General features: G+C 46.4%; 6 protein-coding genes across 6 annotated transcripts; 4 read left to right on the top strand and 2 right to left on the bottom strand. All coding sequences in view use genetic code 12, as the record gives it.

Annotated features, from left to right (window-relative positions):
• Positions 1-1,097: 1,097 nt before the first annotated feature.
• CXQ87_005147 (aminophospholipid-translocating P4-type ATPase) lies at positions 1,098-5,024 on the top strand (the record flags this gene model as incomplete). Its single annotated transcript, XM_025483576.1, has 1 exon — positions 1,098-5,024. One exon carries the CDS (start codon positions 1,098-1,100, stop codon positions 5,022-5,024), a length of 3,927 nt encoding a protein of 1,308 aa, XP_025335811.1.
• A 116-nt stretch (positions 5,025-5,140) lies between these two features.
• On the top strand, positions 5,141-6,700 carry GCD2 (translation initiation factor eIF2B subunit delta; the record flags this gene model as incomplete). Its single annotated transcript, XM_025483575.1, has 1 exon — positions 5,141-6,700. The coding sequence occupies one exon, from the start codon at positions 5,141-5,143 to the stop codon at positions 6,698-6,700; it is 1,560 nt and encodes a 519-aa protein (XP_025335810.1).
• Positions 6,701-7,717: 1,017 nt separating this feature from the next.
• Positions 7,718-13,224, top strand: ECM29 (Ecm29p; the record flags this gene model as incomplete). Its single annotated transcript, XM_025483574.1, has 2 exons — positions 7,718-9,380; positions 9,413-13,224. 2 exons carry the CDS (start codon positions 7,718-7,720, stop codon positions 13,222-13,224), a joined length of 5,475 nt encoding a protein of 1,824 aa, XP_025335809.1.
• Positions 13,225-13,328: 104 nt separating this feature from the next.
• On the bottom strand, positions 13,329-14,474 carry UBI4 (ubiquitin; the record flags this gene model as incomplete). Its single annotated transcript, XM_025483573.1, has 1 exon — positions 13,329-14,474. The coding sequence occupies one exon, from the start codon at positions 14,472-14,474 to the stop codon at positions 13,329-13,331; it is 1,146 nt and encodes a 381-aa protein (XP_025335808.1).
• A 2,029-nt stretch (positions 14,475-16,503) lies between these two features.
• Positions 16,504-17,021, bottom strand: CXQ87_005143 (uncharacterized protein; the record flags this gene model as incomplete). The annotated part of the gene is made up of 2 exons (XM_025483572.1): positions 16,504-16,891; positions 16,939-17,021. The coding sequence occupies 2 exons, from the start codon at positions 17,019-17,021 to the stop codon at positions 16,504-16,506; spliced, it is 471 nt and encodes a 156-aa protein (XP_025335807.1).
• A 2,090-nt stretch (positions 17,022-19,111) lies between these two features.
• On the top strand, positions 19,112-20,809 carry CXQ87_005142 (uncharacterized protein; the record flags this gene model as incomplete). The annotated part of the gene is made up of 1 exon (XM_025483571.1): positions 19,112-20,809. One exon carries the CDS (start codon positions 19,112-19,114, stop codon positions 20,807-20,809), a length of 1,698 nt encoding a protein of 565 aa, XP_025335806.1.
• Between the last annotated feature and the right edge of the window lie 221 nt (positions 20,810-21,030).

The following is a 21,030-nucleotide window of genomic DNA, read 5'->3' as shown; positions in this document are numbered from 1 at the left end:
TATCTTCAGGTGGATGTAGATATCAACTTTCTGTTTGTGGTAGGTCCCAAGATCCACCAACTAACGATATGGCCAGAAGGGCTCAAGAAGCTTTACTGGTCTCTCAAACGCTGTTAAGAAACTAGGGAACCTCAATAGCCCTTGGACTGGTAAGTATCGTGCCCATTTACTGATGTACCCTTGGTCTGTCCATGACACAAGGCCAACACCCTGTCACCCAACGAAAAAGACTAACGAAGACATAACAAAGACAAACAAAGAAAAACATAGAAAGATGCAAGGATTTTGAGTCAACTCCGAACTACGTCATTGTCTCCCCTTATGTTCGTCTAAACGCTACATTTTGGGCCCTCAAGCTGAAGCCGAAACCGCCACCTTGCCCTACCAATCTTTCCAGGCCAGTACGCTGAAATTTGTGTAAACTTTCTTCCAAAATCCACAAAAAGTGCCACTCAATTGCTCGGATGACCACGTATTGTGGTGCCAAGAACGGCCTTGGTACCCAGCTCCCGGGCTCGGACTGCCCAATTTCAGCCTCCACAAGGCCAAATGAAGATCAAATTGAATTGGTTCATGTGTTTCAGAAAAAGGCTCATATTCCGCTTTGAAACATCAAAAGCCATAAAAGTAGACTTCCGTGTCTCATCGCCAGTACAGCTTGTAGGGCTTAGACGCGAAGACCAGACCAAAGAGCCAAATGCCTTATTATTCTAAAATTTATTATCAACGAAAAACCAAACCTTCTACTCCCTCATTCAAATAATAGTAGCACCGTTAAATAATCACCGAATCGCCCGCATCGCCACGGCGTTGTTTACCTGCCTGCTTAGCCTTGATGCCTGACCAGCGAGATGTTGCAGCCACCAGACCGTGTCCACCAATGGGAGCACAAGACGAAATCTGAAAAGTGAGTCAGCCACCAGGCCATTTCTTCAAAATTGAAATTCAAGAAGCCGCCACTTTAGCCTCCATCAAAAAAACCAAAATCAACCCAAAATTCACCCTCTCATCGAAACCCTCCGACTTGTTGACCCCAGAGTGCATGCACGCACATTTAAAAACCACCTCGTGTTCTCCAGCCATACTCTAAAAACAGCATGTCCAGCAACCTGCGGCAGCCCAATGGCGGCAGTATACCGGGAAATGACCCGTTTGCCGACAGAAACAACCTTATTGATTTGGATCTCGAGTCCATGGACCCTCCTGGCCAGAACTACCCTTCCTACAACAACGACCCAGATTCCACCTACAGAGGCAACACGGGGTACCTGGAGAACCCCTTTGACGATAATTTTGTGCTTCTGGACGAAGAGGATTCCTACTATCACCACGATACCTCCAGTGCTCAGGGATCCGGCTCGGGAACGCGGCAGGTGCCGCTTTTAGGCACAGATAACGCTCCAGCTCTGCCCAAGAAGGGCTTCTTTCTGGCGTTCAAATCGAAGGTCGAAAACCCCCATTCGGCGCTGTACCAGGGCATGTCGGACGACATGTACGGTGAACGAATCAACGATGCCAGCGCTGGCGGAACGCTGTCTGACTTTGACATCCGCAGACTCTACGGCAAATTGAAACTGAAGATCAGGGGCAAACCCGAAGACGCTCCTGTGGCCAAGGGACCCCGCCAAATCTACGTGCTCAGCGCCTCCATGAACCTGGCCTTCAAGTACTATGGCAACCACATCTCCACAACCAAGTACAACTTCGCTACCTTCATTCCCAAGTTCTTGTTCGAGCAGTTCTCCAAGTACGCCAACTTGTTCTTCTTGTTCACCTCCATCATCCAGCAAGTTCCTAATGTGACCCCTACCAACAGATACACCACGATCGGCACGCTTTCCGTGGTTTTGCTTGTCTCCGCCGTGAAGGAGATCATGGAAGACTTGAAGCGTGCGGGTGCCGATAAGGAGCTAAATAATACCCGTGTGCTTGTGCTTAATCCGGATACGGGCATGTTTGAGGAGAAAAAGTGGGTCAAGGTGAAGGTGGGTGATGTGGTGAGAGTGAACAACGAAGAACCATTCCCCGCCGATTTGCTTCTTCTAAGTTCCTCCGAGCCCGAGGGTTTGTGCTACATTGAAACTGCCAACTTGGACGGTGAAACTAACTTGAAAATCAAGCAGGCTAAGCCAGAGACATCCTACTTGGTCAACCCTAACTCCCTAGTCACAGACTTGTCGAGGTCTGAAATCTTGTCGGAACAACCAAACTCGTCCCTTTACACTTACGAAGGGACTCTTCAAGGTTTTGGCAACAACGGCAAAATTCCATTTTCCCCTGATCAACTACTCCTCCGTGGTGCCACTTTGAGAAACACTCAGTGGGTCCATGGTGTTGTTGTCTTCACCGGCCACGAAACAAAGCTTATGCGCAATGCCACCGCCACCCCTATCAAAAGAACCGACGTGGAGAGAATCATCAACCTCCAAATTATTGCATTGTTCTGTATTCTTATAATATTGGCATTGGTTTCGTCTATTGGAAATGTCGCCAAGATCCAAGTAAGCAAGAATGACCTTGGCTACTTGTACTTGGAAGGCACTAATATGGCTGGTCTCTTTTTCAAAGATATATTGACCTACTGGATTTTGTTCTCCAACTTGGTTCCAATCTCGCTTTTTGTGACCGTGGAAATTATCAAATACTACCAGGCATATATGATCGGCAGCGATCTAGATATGTACTACCCCGATACCGATACCCCTACTGGTGTGAGAACCTCATCTTTGGTTGAAGAGTTGGGCCAAATCGAGTACATTTTTTCTGACAAGACAGGAACACTCACGAGAAACGTCATGGAGTTCAAGTCTTGTAGTATTGGAGGAAAATGTTACACCGAGGAGATTCCCGAAGATGGTCAAGCTCAAGAAGTTGACGGTATCGAAATTGGCTACTATACTTTTGGTGACATGGAGGCTCATTTGAAGGATTCTCAGCAACAGCAATCGGCTATAATCAACGAATTCTTTGTTTTGCTTTCTACATGTCATACTGTTATTCCAGAACACAAGGAGGATGGTGGTATCAAATACCAAGCTGCCTCTCCTGACGAGGGTGCGTTAGTGCAAGGTGCTGCCGACTTGGGCTACAAATTCACTATTCGTCGTCCCAAGAGTGTCACAATTCACACTGGCTTGACTGATGCAGACTCTGAGTATGAACTTTTGAACATTTGTGAGTTCAACTCTACAAGAAAGAGAATGTCTGCGATTTTCAGATGTCCCGATGGCGTCATTCGTTTATTCTGTAAAGGTGCCGACACTGTGATTTTGGAGCGGTTGGACAGAGATGAACCCCAGCCATTCGAGGCGGCCACAATTCGTCACTTGGAAGACTTTGCTTCTGAAGGTTTGCGTACGTTGTGTATTGCTTCAAGAATCATTTCTGATGAGGAATACGAGAACTGGGCCACCAAGCAATATGAAGCATCGACTGCTTTGGACGACAGAAGTGAGAAACTCGACCAAGTTGCCGAGATAATTGAAAAAGACATGTTTCTTCTTGGTGCCACAGCTATCGAAGATAAGCTTCAAGATGGTGTACCAGAGACTATTCACACTTTACAAAACGCAGGTATCAAGGTTTGGGTCCTTACGGGAGATAGACAGGAAACTGCCATCAACATTGGTATGTCTTGTAAATTGCTCAGTGAGGATATGAACCTTTTGATCATCAACGAAGATAATAAAACTGACACCAAGTTGAACTTGCAAGAGAAGATGGATGCTATCATGGAGCATCAGCCAGATATGGATGCCAGTACCTTCGATTCATCGTTGGCCTTGATCATCGATGGTCATTCTCTTGGTTACGCTCTTGAGCCTGAGTTAGAGGACATCTTTTTGGCATTGGCAACACGTTGTAAAGCTGTTATTTGTTGCCGTGTGTCTCCATTGCAAAAAGCTTTGGTCGTGAAGATGGTCAAGAGAAAGAAGAAGAGATCATTGTTACTTGCCATTGGTGATGGTGCTAACGATGTTTCCATGATTCAAGCTGCGCACGTTGGTGTTGGTATCAACGGTCTTGAAGGTATGCAAGCTGCACGAAGCGCAGATGTGTCTATCGGTCAATTCAAGTACTTGAAGAAGCTTCTTTTGGTCCATGGCGCTTGGTCGTACCAAAGAATCTCCCATGCCATCTTGTATTCTTTTTACAAGAATATTGCCCTTTACATGACACAGTTTTGGTTCGTGTTTGCCAACGGCTTCTCCGGTCAGTCTCTTATTGAATCCTGGACATTGACACTTTACAATGTCTTGTTTACTGTGTTCCCACCATTTGTGATGGGTGTGTTTGACCAATTCGTCAGCGCTCGTTTACTTGATAGATACCCACAGTTGTACCAGCTTGGTCAGCAAAGAAAGTTCTTCAACGTCACCATTTTCTGGGGTTGGATTATTAATGGTTTCTACCACTCTGCTGTGACATTCGTTTGCTTGATGTGCCTCAACAAGTTTTCCAGCTATCTTCCTGGTGGAGGCGTGCCAAACCAATGGGCTTGGGGTACCTTGATTTACACTACTTGTACCCTTGTGGCATTGGGCAAAGCAGCACTCGTCGTCACGCTTTGGACGAAGTTTACGCTTCTTGCAATTCCAGGTTCCTTCATTTTCTGGTTGCTCTGGTTCCCTGCCTACGCTACTATTGCACCCAGAATCAATGTTTCCAGAGAATACTTTGGTGTTTTGGGCCACACCTACCCAAGTTTGAGTTTTTGGGCAGCTGTGTTTGGCGTTGCGTGTCTCTGTTTGCTTCGTGATTTTGCTTGGAAATTCTTCAAGAGAAGCTACAGCCCTGAGAGTTACCATTACGTCCAGGAGATTCAGAAGTACAATATTCAAGATTACAGACCAAGAATGGAGCAGTTTGAAAAGGCCATCAGAAAGGTGAGACAGGTGCAGAGAATGAAGAAGCAAAGAGGATTTGCTTTCTCTCAGCAAGACAACCAGAACTTGGAGAAGGTGGTTAGATTGTACGATACCACGAAAAAGAGAGGCGCTTTTGGCGAGCTTAGCGAGAGCTGATAGCGCTAGTTGCACCTCTTTTGTGCACCGCACACCTGCATCATAGAACATAATGACTAAAAAAATGCACTATATGGAACGCTGTAGCCAGCTTAAACTCACCAAAACATAATATAATGAGCGAACCAGCAACAGAGGCGCCTACTCAGACTAAAGCTCCGGCTCAGGCGAAAGCTCCAGCCGAGTCTGAAAGCAAAGCACTCTCAAACAAAGAATTGAAAGAGTTAAAGAAGAAAGAGAAGGCTGCCAAAAGAGCTGCTCAAAAAGAGGCAGCTGGTATTTCTCCAGAACAACAGGAGCAAATGGCACAGCAAAAGATGGAAAAGAAGAAGCTGCTGGCCACAAACACCAATCTTAAAAAGCAATTGAGTCAGGCTGTCGTGAAAGATCAAGACATGAAAATTCCAGCGCTTTTTAGCCATTTGGAAACAAGAGAACAGCGTAATGCTTCTTCTCCTACGGTGTCCCATATTGTTCATCCTTCTATTTTGACACTAAGCTTGCATTTTGCTAACCACAAGATTGTGGGTTCCACTGCTAGATTGAGAAGCATGTTGGAGGTGTTCAAGACCGTGATCCAGGATTACAAGACCCCTGAAAATACGACATTGACACGTCACTTGACGGGTCACCTTTCGCATCAGATTGAGTACTTGAAGAGCTCCAGGCCACTCAGCATGTCTATGGGTAATGCCATCAGGTGGTTGAAGCAGGAGATTTCTCTTATATCAATCGACACTCCAGAGAAGGAGGCCAAGGAAATCTTGAGCGGGCGTATCGACGATTTCATCAGGGAGAAGCTTGATTTGTCCGACCAGCTCATTGTGGAAAACGCCTCCCAGCATATCAGTAACGGTTCTACCGTGTTAACCTTCGGACACTCCGAGGTTTTGCTCAAATTGTTCCAGTACTGCGCCTTGGAACAAGACAAAAGCTTCAATTTGGTGATTGTTGACTCCAGACCCTTGTTCGAAGGTAAGCGTTTACTCACGGAGTTGGTGGCTACAACAGTGCCAGACTCATCTTCCAGAACCGAGACGGATGCTGACTCCGAAAGCAGCTCCATCATTGCCAGACGCTCCGCCCCACAGCCTCCAATCACGAAGCAGAAGATCAAGGTTAACTACGTGCTTATCAACCTGTTGCTGTCTACAATCTTTGAAGATGTTGACTGTGTTTTCTTGGGCGCCCATGCCATGCTTTCCAACGGTCACCTCTACTCGCGTGTGGGTACCGCCATGGTGGCTATGATGGCTCACAGAAGAAACATTCCTGTGTTGACTTGCTGTGAATCGATCAAGTTTTCCGATAGGGTCCAATTGGATTCCGTCACCACAAACGAGTTGGCTGATCCTGAAGATTTAGTCAAGGACTCTAGCAGGAAGCAGCCACCTCAGCAAGGCTCCTTGGCATTGGAGCAGTTCCTCAAAGAAGTGGAGCTGGCTGAACGTGAGAAGAAAACCAAGGCCGGTAAAAAAGAAAAAGAACCAGCCAAGGACATTCTGCTGACTGACAAGTCACCACTTGCGGACTGGAAGTCTCTTCCATCGCTTAATCTTCTTAATATCATGTATGACTTGACGCCGCCTTCCTACATAAACAAGGTTGTCACAGAGTTGGGTTCTTTACCACCGCTGTCTGTGCCTGTCATTTTGAGAGAATACAAAAGCGGATAAACATGCATTTAACTATTTTGGGCGTCTTCATACACCACAGTGGTTGATTGACCCAAGTCGAGGCCTTTGGGTGGCTTGAGTTTGAAAGGACGTGGTACGAATTCCTTCCATTTCACTGGTGGCAGAGGACTAATTTTTGGTGGAAGAGTGGGATCGAGCAACATAACGGCAACACTCTCTGGAGTACCGCTATTGATCTGGTTGCGGAGAAGAAGAATCTCATAAAGGGTTGTCCTGCGATAGCTAGCTGCTCTCTTCACCTCCTTGTCGGGCATGGTTGTCTATGGATTGTACATACGGGACCCACGGATTTATATCATCTTTGCATTGCAACCAAGGGTATTTCTTTCTGTTATTGGAGATGCCATTTGTAGGTCTTATGTCGTGACAGTCAAAAGATGACGACCATCTCCACCTGCCTTTACCATTATAGGTGATTTAGGGAAGGTTCGAAATGCCATTCAATTGTTAGAGGAAATACCACCTTCGTGCCTATGAATGGGGAATTCCAAGTCAGAACAGAAGTTCAGTTCTAGTTCCTGTATTATCAAGTTAATCCAAAAGTCAATGCATTTAATTTCAAAAAGTCCCTCCCTGTCCACTACGAAGAAATCATAGAAGCCAAAATCAAATCCGTATTTCGATATGTCTTCAAATTTATTCTTTTTTTTTTTCTAAATTCATCTGATTTGCATTTCTCATAGAACATGTTACTTAGAAGATGTAACGCACTTTCACACCAGAATCACAAATCAGACTTAACCATATCTAGCACAATGAAAAGAGAAAAAGAAAGTCTACTTCAAAAATCTTTATCGCCTAAAACCAATGAATTTTCAAAATCAAAAAATGAAATTCAATAAAAAAAAACCTCCCCTAAACAATTCACCAAACCTTCACCAGCCAAATCGGTACCACTGGCTGCGAAACTGCCGCCACCTACACGTGATCTCTATACAAATCAACCAGAGAAGTCGCCGTCGAAATCCACAAAAGACCCATTCATTACTCCTTTCCATGGCAGAACAGGAGCTAGATTTGGTCAACAAAGTCGATCTCAGGCTTGCGCTTGCCGAAACCGACGAGGCGTTGGAAAAAGCAGCCAATCTGTACATCCCACCGTTACTACTCAAACTTGCCAGTAACCATGGATCGGTTCGCCAGGCTGTGTTCAAGATCATCCAGAATGTGTTTCCGAGAATCACAGCGGCTCGAGAATTGAAATTGCCTGTCGAGGCGTTATTGCAGCAGATCCAGGAACCGAAAATCCCCCAGGGCTCTGATCCCAGCCAAGTCAGGCTCTACAGCTTACTTTTCCTCCTGAAGGGCATTGAGCGGTTGTCACTGGAGGAAAAGCACCAATTGGCAACGAAGCTTTTGGTAGGATACCACACTTACCCGCCTGCCGTTGGTAGCCGTATATTTGCGGCACTCATGAAGTGCTTGGAAAATTACAAGGCACCAGCACGAGACTCGGAAGAGTTTGAGAAACGCAGAGCAGAATTGGGATTTGATACGAGACCAGAAGATGAAAGAGCTTTTGCACGAACAGCAGCCAAATTCTTCTTGTTACTTCCAAATGCCAATGCTCCCATACAAACCCCAGGAATGAGCGTTCAGGACCTGGCCTCGTTTACAAAAGACGCTGGTGTGTCGTATAAGTCACTTGGCGAGATCCAACTGGCCAAACTGCGCCTTTTAGAGTTTTTGAGCGCTGGTTTTGACGAGAGTCTACTCGTCTTGCCTCTTCTAATTGCATCTGCCGATTCGCTGTCTTCGATCAACGACCGTGCCGAAATATGGTTCAAGAAACTACCAATCGACTTGGAAGATAAGTACTTGGTGGACGACTTGGTGGTGCTCTTCCTTGGTAAAACCGATCCCGTAACCCCACCAGTGGCCCCAACTCTTCAGGAAAAGATTTTGTCTTTGCTCTGCAAGTCGGAGATTGCCATGACCCACGAGTGTACCAGAGAGCTTTCTGAAGCAGCACTCAACTCCGAATACTCCCGCCTTCGGCAGACAGGAGTGGCATTCATTCGTAAAGTCACCAAGTCCGCAAGTGATGCATCGCCCTCTGGATCAACGCTGTCTCAGGACGAGTTCAACAGTTCCATTCTCACAAGACTCAAAGAAGGCATTATGAGCGAAGGTTGGCCAGAAATGGACACCTCTCAAATCTCCAATTATAGAGCAGCCGTTGGTCTGCGTCTGCTTCAGTACGAGGCCATTGGCGATATCTTGCGTCATTCGCCGTCGTTGTGGAACACCGACTTGACTTATATTAGATTTTTGTTTGACTCGTTGGAGGGCGAGAGCATAGAGCTCAGGCCCGTTGTCCAAGAAGTCTTGTCTGGCATTGAGCCACATCTCCTTAAGCTATCTACTGATTGCAAGAGAGAGTTGAAGCCGCTTTTGAGGAAGTATTTGGAATTCTCAAACTCTTCCAACAACCTCGGCTCGTGTCGCTACTTGGCCATGAAGTTTTCCAACTCGGCCTTCCCATTCCAAGACCCCGAGGCTCGATACCTTTGTTTCCTCGGCACTGCCAAATCCAACAACCCAGAGACAATCGAAGAAGCAAACAAGGGCTTACATCCATATTACTTCAACCTTTTACAGGAGTCCAACAAATTCAACTTTCAATCATCATCCATTGACTTCCTCAGTGCAAATACAGGTGTCAGATTCCCGAATTTAGGGAATTGGTAGATGTGCTCAAGACAGGAATCTCTCAGGCCGAGGAGGACTCAGTTCTCTTCCAGGCCTTGGGTACAGCAGTGAGATTCATACTAAGGTCTTTGGTGATGGAAGTAATTGAAGACAAGACTACTGTGATTGTTGTTGACGAAGACTGGGATGCCAGAGTTGATAAGGCCTTAGAGATCGACGAAAAAGTGAAGTCTCTAATGGCTGGAGGCATCTCGGACCCAAACAACAAACACAGCATTTTTGATTTCTACGGTATCGTTTTTGATGCATTGTACAATCTGCACTTTGGTGGTGCATATCATGTTGGTGATACTGGCTTCAGCACAGTGTTGGCTTTACTTGTATCTCTTTCTTCACCTGAAGTGATTGCTGAATTAAAGTCCTTTATACCAAAGCTCCTTTCACTAATTGAAGATAAGGTTTTGGCCGATAAGTCACTCCGAGAACTTTGCAAAACGCTAGGTGTGATTGTGACAAATAAGGACGTTATTGACAAGGACTTGGAGATAATTTTGAATAAGCTCACAGACCCCGAGCATAGCAATAACGCAAGTAAGCTCACGGGACGCATTTTGGCTCCAGCGTATATCATTTCAAGAATTGTGCTCGCCGGTCGCCATAGTGTTTTGAGTTCTGAAGGCGTTCGTGCTTTTGTCACGATTCTTCGTGAATCTATCAAAGAGTCTCGTTACTATGATACCGTTCTTGAAGCTTTGAGTCAGCTTAGTATATTTGGTGTCCTCGGACCCGAGCTTGTTTTCTATGACACCATAAAGGAGGACTTGAAAACCTTGCAAGAGCCAATTGAAGTGAAGGCTAAAACCTGTCATGAATTATCGGTGCTCACATTGCTGAAGCTTCAGCTCGCAAATCCCTCGACATACGAATCAAAGGATGAAGCTGACCTCAATGCTATTGAAACTATAATCTATAACACGCATACTTCGAAACAACTCGATTACACTTTGGCTAGTGGAGAAGCCTTTTCAATCCTTGCTGGTGGGTGGAAATCCAAAATTCTCCAGCAAGAATTGGACGTACAAGGTGCCAGCATTTCTCATATTCCACTTTCGACGGGACGCTTGCCAGTTATTCTCAAGCATGTCCTTCAAGCATGTGCCAACACCAAGCCAGCATTGAGAAGAGCCGGATGCATCTGGCTTCTTTCACTTGTGCAATACCTTGGTGACGAGGTCGAAATCAAGGAGAATGCCTCCCGAATTCATGTTGCATTTATGCGCTTCCTTGCTGATAGAGACGAATTAGTACAAGAGCTGGCTTCTCGAGGTTTGAGTATCATTTACGAGCTTGGTGATGCAGATCTTAAGGAAACTTTGGTGAAGGGCTTGTTCAAATCTTTCACCGACTCCGACACGACTAAGAGTCTCACCGCTGGTACGGTGGATTTGGAAACGCAATTATTTGACCCAGACGTGTTGAAAACCCATGATGGATCTGTCTCTACTTACAAGGATGTTCTCAATTTGGCTCAAGATGTCGGTGACCCAGGATTGGTTTATAAATTCATGTCTTTGGCAAAGTCCAATGCCTTATGGTCCTCCAGAAGAGGAATGGCCTTCGGTCTTGGCTCTATCATGGCAAAGTCCAGTTTGGATGAGATGCTTCTCAGCAACAAGAATCTCAGCAACAGATTGATTCCCAAACTCTACAGATACAGATTCGATCCCAACGTGGCGGTTTCAAAGTCAATGAATGACATTTGGACTGCGCTTATCAAGGATGGCCCAAAGACGATCGCTGATAACTTCGAGGTGATACTCAATGAGATTCTCAGAACTATGGGCAATAAGGAGTGGCGTGTACGTCAAGCCAGTGCAGCAGCACTTGGCAACTTGTTACAGACCCAGCCCCTCGAGCAATACGAATCTAGACTTGAAGAGATTTGGAGTATGAGTTTCCGTGCCATGGATGACATTAAAGAAAGTGTACGAAAGGAGGGTACACAGCTTTGCCGTATGTTGGCCAGAACTCTTACCAGACTTGCGGATGTAAGCACTGGTAACGTAACTGTTGCCAAGGCAACGGAGGTGTTGAATTATTTGATTCCATTCTTCTTGGGCACGAAAGGTCTTCAAAGTGACGCTGAAGATGTGAGAGAGTTTGCTCTCGAGACAGTTTTGAAACTATGCAAGGTTGGAGGCAAAGCGGTCAAACCTCATGTTCCAAAACTCTTGGAGACATTCATTGAGTTGATGTCCACCCTCGAGCCAGAAGTTGTGAACTATTTGATGTTGAACGCTGAGAAGTACAATTTGAGAACTAGTGATGTTGATGCAAAGAGACTTCAGAGTCTCAGTCATTCGCCTATGATGGATGCAATCGGAAAAATCCTCGCCATCACTGACGAGGAACTCATGCCTCAAATCATAAACTCAATCCGTAAGTCAGTCAAAAAGTCGGTTGGACTTCCATCCAAGGTTTGCGGCAGCAGAGTTATCGTCAACCTTATCACGAAGAACTACATTATTGCCAAGCCATTTGGCGATAAGCTTCTCGAGATTTGTATCTCCCAACTCAATGATAGAAACTCCACTGTCGCTTCGTCTTATGCTGCAGCAGCCGGTTACGCTTCAAAAATCGCCAGTCTCGATGCTGTTTTGAAATACAGCGAGTTGATTGCAAAAACCTATCTTGAAGCAGAGGATGAGGCACCACGCTCATTAGCAGCCATTGCCTCTGAGAGCGTCAGTAGGTACAGTGGACTGGACAGATTTGAGGCTGTCGCCTCGGCTTTTCTTCCGTTGGTATACATTGGAAAGCATGACGAATCAGAGGCCGTGCAACAAATCTTCGAACGTGAATGGATCGAGAGTTCTGGTGGCAGAAGCGCCACGAAACTCTACTTCGATGAGATTCTCAGGATCAGTGAAAGCTATGGTAAGCTGAACAATTATTATATTCGTCAAGTGGTTGCTCGCTCCATAGCTGATGTTTGCAAGACAGTCGAAATTGACTCTGACAAGCAATTGAAGAAGCTTTTCGACTTATTGTTGGAATCATGCAAGGGTAAGTCGTGGTCAGGAAAAGATTTGGTTTTCGATGCCTTGGTCGACTTCGCCATTTTGAAGTCAAGCTATGTCAGAAAACAAGAGTCACTTCTCGAAGAGATTTCTAAAACCGTGCAAGTCGAGGGCAAGAGAAGAAACAAAGCTTATCAGGTCAAGGCAATTCTCAGCGTTGGGAAGTTCATTCACGAGTTCCCTGAAGATATCGAGATTGTGGAAACATACATCGATGTAATGGGTGATGTGCTTACGGAGGATTATCAAGACGAAATTGAAATGGCCGAGCTGCTTGCAGATAAAAAGACTAACAAAGCGCAAGAGGCCATTATTGTGGAAGAGTTCAATTTGAATCTTTTGAAGAATGTATTTGCATCCATCTCACCAAAACAGCTCCACAAAGATCTACTCCAATTTGCCTTGGAGTCATCAGCGAAGTTCAAGAACTCTGATCACGAGCAATCTTGGAGAACATGCACTGGGTACAACGAGAATTTCAAAACGCTTTTGGAAGGATTGTTGACTGAAAAGACTTCTCTCAGTTCCGCAGAATTGAACATGATCGCCAAAGCATTCAAGACCCTTTTTGAATTTAGTGACAAAGGACTGCTCGAAAAGAATGTCATTATGTTGGCAAGAAACGCCACTACGTTTTTCAAAGTCTTTGATCAAAATGGAGCTTCTAACGAGGCAGCATTTGTTGTCGACAAGTTAAAGGCCATGTTGAATGATCGAGTTTCGACCATTACGGAAAACGAGTTGAAAAGCGCTATCCAAACATACCAGTAAATCTACAAGGAATATAGTCTAATGATAGATTCAAGCAGTAAATCTACAAGTAATATAGTCTAATGATAGATTCAAGCTATTTATATGATTAGTCATGCATCCGATCACTGACCACCTCTCAATCTCAACACCAAGTGAAGAGTAGATTCCTTCTGGATGTTGTAGTCAGAGAGGGTCCTGCCATCTTCCAATTGCTTACCAGCGAAGATCAATCTCTGCTGGTCAGGTGGGATGCCCTCCTTGTCCTGAATCTTGGACTTGACATTGTCAATAGTATCGGAGGACTCAACCTCAAGGGTAATTGTCTTACCAGTCAATGTCTTGACGAAGATCTGCATACCACCTCTCAATCTAAGAACCAAGTGAAGGGTAGATTCCTTCTGAATGTTGTAGTCAGACAAAGTTCTACCATCTTCCAATTGCTTACCAGCGAAAATCAATCTCTGCTGGTCTGGGGGAATACCTTCTTTGTCCTGAATCTTGGACTTGACGTTGTCGATAGTGTCAGAAGATTCAACTTCCAAAGTGATGGTCTTACCGGTCAAGGTCTTAACAAAGATTTGCATACCACCTCTCAATCTAAGAACCAAGTGGAGAGTCGACTCCTTCTGGATGTTGTAGTCCGAGAGAGTTCTACCGTCCTCGAGCTGCTTACCAGCGAAAATCAATCTTTGCTGGTCTGGTGGGATACCCTCCTTGTCCTGGATCTTGGACTTAACGTTGTCGATGGTGTCGGAAGACTCGACTTCCAAAGTGATAGTCTTACCGGTCAAGGTCTTGACGAAAATTTGCATACCACCTCTCAATCTGAGGACCAAGTGAAGAGTGGACTCTTTTTGGATGTTGTAGTCGGACAAGGTTCTACCGTCTTCCAACTGCTTACCGGCAAAGATCAATCTCTGCTGGTCTGGTGGAATACCCTCCTTATCCTGAATCTTAGACTTGACGTTGTCGATGGTGTCGGAAGACTCGACTTCCAAAGTGATAGTCTTACCGGTCAAGGTCTTGACGAAAATTTGCATACCACCTCTCAATCTGAGGACCAAGTGAAGAGTGGATTCCTTCTGGATGTTGTAGTCGGAAAGGGTTCTGCCATCCTCAAGTTGCTTACCAGCGAAAATCAATCTTTGCTGGTCTGGAGGAATACCCTCCTTGTCCTGGATCTTAGATTTGACATTGTCGATGGTGTCGGAGGACTCAACCTCGAGGGTGATGGTCTTGCCTGTCAAGGTCTTAACGAAAATTTGCATGTTGTGTGTTTGTTGCTGTTGAAAATAAGTGAGGTGTTTGTGGCGACTTTGCCACTATATATACTGCCAGATAGGGGGTGTAGATAGGGTGCGAGTCACGTGGTTTCTGGGGGTAACCGCAGTGTGCGGCGAGTGTTTTCCGGCATGCAAGGATGGATTTCTTTAGGCTGACAGAAAAAGCAATTCACAGTCGCCGAAAAAAGCAATTTGGTGACTTACAAGCGGCTGGCGCCGGGCCTAAACGAAATGTGTGATGTTTGAAAAAATGGCTATGAGAGGTTTTTTCGGGATTTTTACATGCAATGACATTGACAATTTTTTTTTTTCTTCCGATGTTTGGAATGCATGACTCAGTAAATCGGCGCAATTTCACGCTTCTAGAAATCAGCTGAGACACGAGGTATCGTGGAGGGATCTGCCGTTTACTATTTGAAACGAGTTTTTGAAGATGTTTAAGGTTTCCTGTCTCGTGCATGTTTTCGTTGAAGACTTTTTTTTTCATTCTCTTTTCTTTTTTTATGGCGAGTTTAGGCGGATCAATCGTAGCCGTGCTTGTTTACCATGGAATTTCGAAGAAATAGGCGAAGAGTCATCATGGATCAAGCCATTGGGTGTAAGTGAGTCATCGATGAAGTGGACCGTTGAAAGTTCATCATAGTCATGTTTTTTTTGGAAAATACGTAAGACTCTTGCTTCAGCCACACTGGCACATTTTGCAGCCAATCGTGAGGCTAGCCAGATCAAGGTGAATAAGAGTATGGGTCAAGCCAACCTTTTTGAACTTTTTGAATTTCACGAAGGCAGTCTTTTTTGCTCACTTCATTGGAAACTTGATAACGCTAAACAAGAGCTTCGACTTTGATCAATGCTTTCCCGTTCATTCACTACTGTTCAATGTACAGAGAGCAAGGGGAGCAGTCCCACCCAAAACCTGTTCCATTTTCCTCTGATCCACTTCTCCAGTTCAAGAAAGCTAGGTGTTGATTCTACGGAATGCTTGTAACATATTAAATTATCTTGTACGTAAAACTCGTTAGTCATTAATCATTAGAAGTGAATTTGGAACCTTTCAATTCGGCCCATACCCTGAATTCGTAATTGTCTAGATTTATCGACGGGGTCGCTTAACTCACAGAGCGACCCTAGCAAGGCCGCTTCACAGCTGTACAGCCTCCAGGAGAAGCCATGGTTCTTGAACTGAAGCAATTGTAGAGAGGCAATTGCAGTTGCAGATAAGCATGACACCAGAGCTGAATAGCAATTAGCTTCCTCTCCATAAGTACGCACTGCTTTCAGCGGACTCTTGAATAGTCAAACTGGGTGGTCCGACTTTGGGCGCCTGTGGAGCGGTTATCCATCGCACATCCGCCCACAAATGGAAGTGCTAGTGCACGCGTTATATTAAAAGATCGGAACAGGCGGGCAGGCGAGACCGCTTAAAGTAGGAGGAGGATCTGGGAACGCTGGCTTTGGAAACGAGACCAACGAAGGGTGTGGCTCCCGTTTCGTTACTTCTCGCTGGGGGCGAATAAGTCATTTTGAAGAGAACCCTTTTTCGATGAGAATTCTGGACGACAGACTTTTCATCTTGAGAAGTAGCTGGGGCCTCTAGGTAGGTTGTCTGGAGTTGCTGCTAAAGTTGCCGAATCTGGTAGGCCATGATGTTCACTAGAGTGTGATCGTCAATGGCAATTCAGCAAATTGTAGAATGTTCATATTCTACTCCAAGGAGTCATTGGCCAGCTAGATCCTGTTGGCCTTCGTAGGGCAGCAAATCAGAAACAATCTCCGTTGCTGCCTTTTCCGGTGTGATCTTGCTCGATTGATTCAATTGATCCGCCCCAATTGAGATAAGAGATGAAACGGCTTCTGACCCACTTTTAAGCAACGATATCAGTGGTCCAATATTGCACCGCCCATCACCTCTGGCAGTATAGCATCACCTTCCAGTACAGCAATCATCACACCAACCACACCAACCGTATCAGCAATTAATCCACACCCACACTCAATCTCCAACAACCACCCCTCAGTGTAGCGTGGGAATCGCCTGGCCTCTCATCTCCAACCGCAACTGGTCCAAAGAGTCCCGTGAAACCCTCAATGCCTCATCGTCTTCACAGAACCTCACCACAGCATCCACCTTGGCGTACACAGCCAGAGCATACGTTTTGGAGTATCCCATGGCGCCCAAAGGCACCACAATTGCCGTGTACCGGCTCCGAAGCCAGTTCATAAAGCTGCCAGACCCCCATTGGCACAAGTAGAGAAGCACCGTGAGACACTTGAGGGCAACGAGCTGCTTGGTCTGGCCCTGCAGCGGCACCAACACCTTGAGGAGCTTCTTCTCCAAAACAGAGCATATAGTGGCCAATTTGCGTGGCTCAAACGTGAGGATGGAGAGCTCTAGAAGCTCACTATTATAGGGACCCAAGGGCTGCAGCGATAGCGCTGATGTTAGTACAATTCCCAGAGAACATCACCAAAGGCATCTTTGAACATACCGTTTCGTAATTTCAGCTCCGTGGAGGAGCCTAGGAAGAGCATGGAGTAGAGATGGATCTAAATTCTTGCTTCTCGGCATTTCGGCTATCGGGTAGGCCGCGATGCGCAATACTCGGGACCCCGGATTTTCAGTATGACAATGGTCTGGAGAACTTGGGAGGGGATTTTTTAATTGTGGGCTGAATTTTGAATTTTGTGGGTTGGGTACGTTGGATTTTATAGGACAGGTTGTTGTTTGGAGTATTGGTGATACAAGAATGCACCGTGGTGGATGTAGTAGAGATGTAGATGGAGTATGAGCCAGCCAGAAGAAAATGGTGTTTTTCAGGGAATTTGAAAAGACTTCGATTCCACATCACAGAGACAGAGAAATTCAGAGATTTTTAAAAAAATCGACCAATCACGGCTGCCTTGCCTTGGGTGTACCCCGGTTTTCGCTGAGGAGTCCATTGTCTCACATGCTAGAGGATGCCAAAACAAGGTGGGGAGGATCTTTTCACGAGAAGATCAGAAGCCAGGCGAAATGGGCCGATAAGTAAGGGACGTTTTTGGCAAATTGCAACGGTTCGGAAAGTTCACGGGATATTGGGTTTCCGTGGTATTGGTAGTATTGAGGGTAGGATTGATGGTGTGAGTAATCTGGGGTATCAAGAAAAAATGGGGTGTAGCTTTTTGAGGGATGAAATGGGCCCACCTTTAGAGAAGCTCTGGGGTATTTAAATGGCTTGAAGTATGGAGAGATCGACAGACTCCTGTGGCTGATCTGCCCACTGTAATGTAGTAGTAGTAAAGTGGTCTGATAGTGATAACAGATAAGATGAGCCATAGAAAGCTATGAGCCAAAAAGGTTTACTTACAGAACAGACGACCAAATGCATACTTTTAAAGCATACTTTTTTAAATTGGCAAACCACACCCTGGACCGGCTCCGTTTCAGGAGACTCACATCGCTTGCTGCCTTACTGTGGCTTCAGACTCGCTCGTCAACGCAGCAGGCAGCAAAGAAGACTTTACCTTCGTCTTCGTTCAGGCGAATTTCTCTAACATACACACTTTGATACCTTCGGCAAGCTCCATGCCATTTGGGTTATTTCGGAAGCGGTTCACTCTTGGCTTTCGGAAATGAACTACCGGAGTCACCGGAACCTCCCGACCCCTATATCCGAGCCAGCCACAAAACACCTTTCATTTATCGATTTGAAGCTGAAACACTAGGTTTCATCTGAAAGACTCTTGTTCCGGTAACTCCACAACCCGTTCCGTTGACTCCAGTTTCTCGTAGCTGGGTGCAAAAATGTCGTCGCATGGTCACCCGCTATCTCGACAACCAGACGCCGTAGAAGCACCAAACCCACTTCATTCGAATCCCCTCAGCGTTCCCTACAAGACTATAGAAATACCATGTAGAAAAGCCTCCGACGGCTACGTTCCACTCGAGGGCCGCTGAGGCAGCGACGACATTGTCGTGGACCGGCTCGACCGCGGCCGACAATGGATGTAACAACGAACCACGAAACACGGTTCTGGAGGAATTTTCGGAAAATCCAGTCACGTGACGCCGTCGGCCCACTCCAATCTACCACGCCATAGCCACCTCCTTCGAAAATCGCCTTTTCTCCGCCGCCACTCTTTTCTCGTGCGGACAATTACCGCAACAGTCAAGCACTCAGAAGACAGCCCACCCGAGCGTCCTGCACACAAGCGCAAATTCAGGCCCACCTTCCCTGCTCGTTTTTTCGTGCAAGTGTCTGCCGTTTTTTTTGGCCCTATCGCTCTGCGCATTTGATATCTATCGATCCACCTCTTTTGCTGGTATACCTGTGAACACAGCTTCAGCAGCGTCTCCACGCCGGCAACGAACCAAAAACTAAACCCGTGCCTCTCCACCCATCTCAGTGGAGAGCCCGTTTTTTTAAAAAAGCCCCTCCTCAAGCCTTCGAAAAGCACTTGTTCTTTTTCGTGTGCCCCAGGTTCCTCAGGGATAGCCAATTTCACCAGAGACCGGCTTCCTCCACAACAAGACTCCAGCAGAGAATCTAATTCTGCTTTTCGAGCTTGAATACCACCCCCAGCCGATAGGCTTTTTCCCCTTTCATTGATTCGATTCGCATTTGGCTCCGCCATGTACTAGAATGGTCCCTTGCTCAGACCACTTAGAAGAAATCGATCGTTCGGAACCGGAACCGCCGCTAAGCGGCCCGCCGAACGGTACGCTGCTGCCAAAGAAACCCAAACCGTCGTTCCACTACGACCCAGACTTGTTCGCCAAGTGCAAAACGTACCTTGAGAAGAAGAACTACCACGGATTGGCGCTTATCGCCCGCCAGAAGGGAATCCCGCCATTTCTCCGTTTCAAGGTATGGCCCATGTTGCTCAAGCACCACCCTTACGTGCTCAATCCGTTTTTACAGCCGGACAGACAGCCAGACAGCGACGAGAACCTGGAGTCGCTGGAACTGGACGAGCTAGAGCTCAAGCGCAAGATCCGAAAGGATCTTCGGAGATACATGCATCGCGTGGCAAGCCCTTCGGACGAACCGCTTCTGGAGACGGAGCTGCGTTTGTTTGATACATTGGAGAAGTCCGTGCACAAGTTTATTGTCAAATGGGGCAGGATCATCAAGTATGACCTGTCGCTTTCGTGGTTTGCCTTGGGTCTAGCGGAATGGTTCCCGCCTATTCCACACACCTCGTGGGTGCTTTTAGGTAGAGACGTTCTTTCTGCCAACAACACACATATTGGATGTGTGTTCGATGATTACCAAGAGTACATTCATTCGCTGCCGGGCCTCGACTCGTACCTCAAGGATTTGGTCCAGGACGAAAACATCAGCAATATGAGCTTCCATGAGGTGTATGAGAGACTCGTGCTCATTCTCTTGCACTCGCCTGAGCTGGCGAACAAGAGAGATCCTTCAACGTTGGTCAAGATCGACAAGCTGACGCTCCCGATCAACGGAGGAACCATTGAAGAGAGAGTCTCGTTTTTCATCTACGTGTTCCAAATTCTTTTACCGGAGCTTTCCGAGTACTTCCTGGAAGAGCAAATTCTCAATAAATTTGGTGCTCACGACGACGAGTGGCTCATTTGGTGGCTCAAGTTCTGCGGTGCCAAGGTGTGGTCCCGTGTGGATCGTGGCCGTGTGTGGGATCTTCTTGTCGGTTGGAGACTCCAAAGTAAAAAGTCCGAAAACAACAAGCATTACTACAGCGACAAGCTCAACATCTCAGACCAGTTGCTTGACAAATTAGGCCCTGACGTGTTCTGGACTGTCGACTATGAAGAAGACCAACCAGCTCTGCCGACGTTGACAAAGCGTGATTCCTTCAAGGACCTCATGAGCGAGTTGCACATTGAGCCTCCAGGAAGTAACGACAGCAGCGGCCTTGAGAGCATGTCCAACAACGACTTGCCTCCACAGCGTAACCACAACAGTACGTCATCCTCGTCACTGGGATCCACGCTGCCGTCGCTTCTGCCCTCTCTGGAATGCTCACTGAACCTGAGTTGCTCCGATGACGGGCCAGTGATTCCCTTTTCCAAGATCGACATGCACATTGAGCTTCTTTTTGTGTGCCTTGCGCTTTTACAGGCCAAAGGCAACACGTTGGTGGAGCTTGACCAGCACGAGATCAGAACGTACTTGTCGAGGCTTCCGGCAAAGTCGTTCAAGGCCAGCGACAAGTACAAACAGTACCAGGAGCAAAAGGACAAGGAGAAAGGTGCAGCTCCGCCAGACACCGGATTCCGCTACGACTACATGGACAGTATTATCTATGAAGCCGGAGAGCTTTGGCGGAAGTGGCTCTGGAGAGAGCAGACGTCGTAGGCATATGGCCTGCGCTAGAGTTCCAGCGCCCTCCTGGAGCATATATAGAACCATTATTTTTTCAGGTATGACCCACAATTTACGACTTACAGAACAGGATTTTTCTACTTCAAGGAGCGGTTTTTTTACATTGTGCCAGTTGGACCGTTATCACCGGCCGGTGGTATACTGCACAAGTTGTGCATGGACCCTCATCCAGGCCAAGTCCTTTCTCGGCTTTC

The sequence above is a fragment of the Candidozyma duobushaemuli genome, assembly GCF_002926085.2.
Source record: "Candidozyma duobushaemuli strain B09383 chromosome Unknown G_B09383, whole genome shotgun sequence".
Lineage (NCBI taxonomy): Eukaryota > Fungi > Ascomycota > Pichiomycetes > Serinales > Metschnikowiaceae > Candidozyma > Candidozyma duobushaemuli.
Note: the sequence above shows the minus strand (reverse complement) of the source record. Positions and strands in the feature narration are given on the sequence as shown.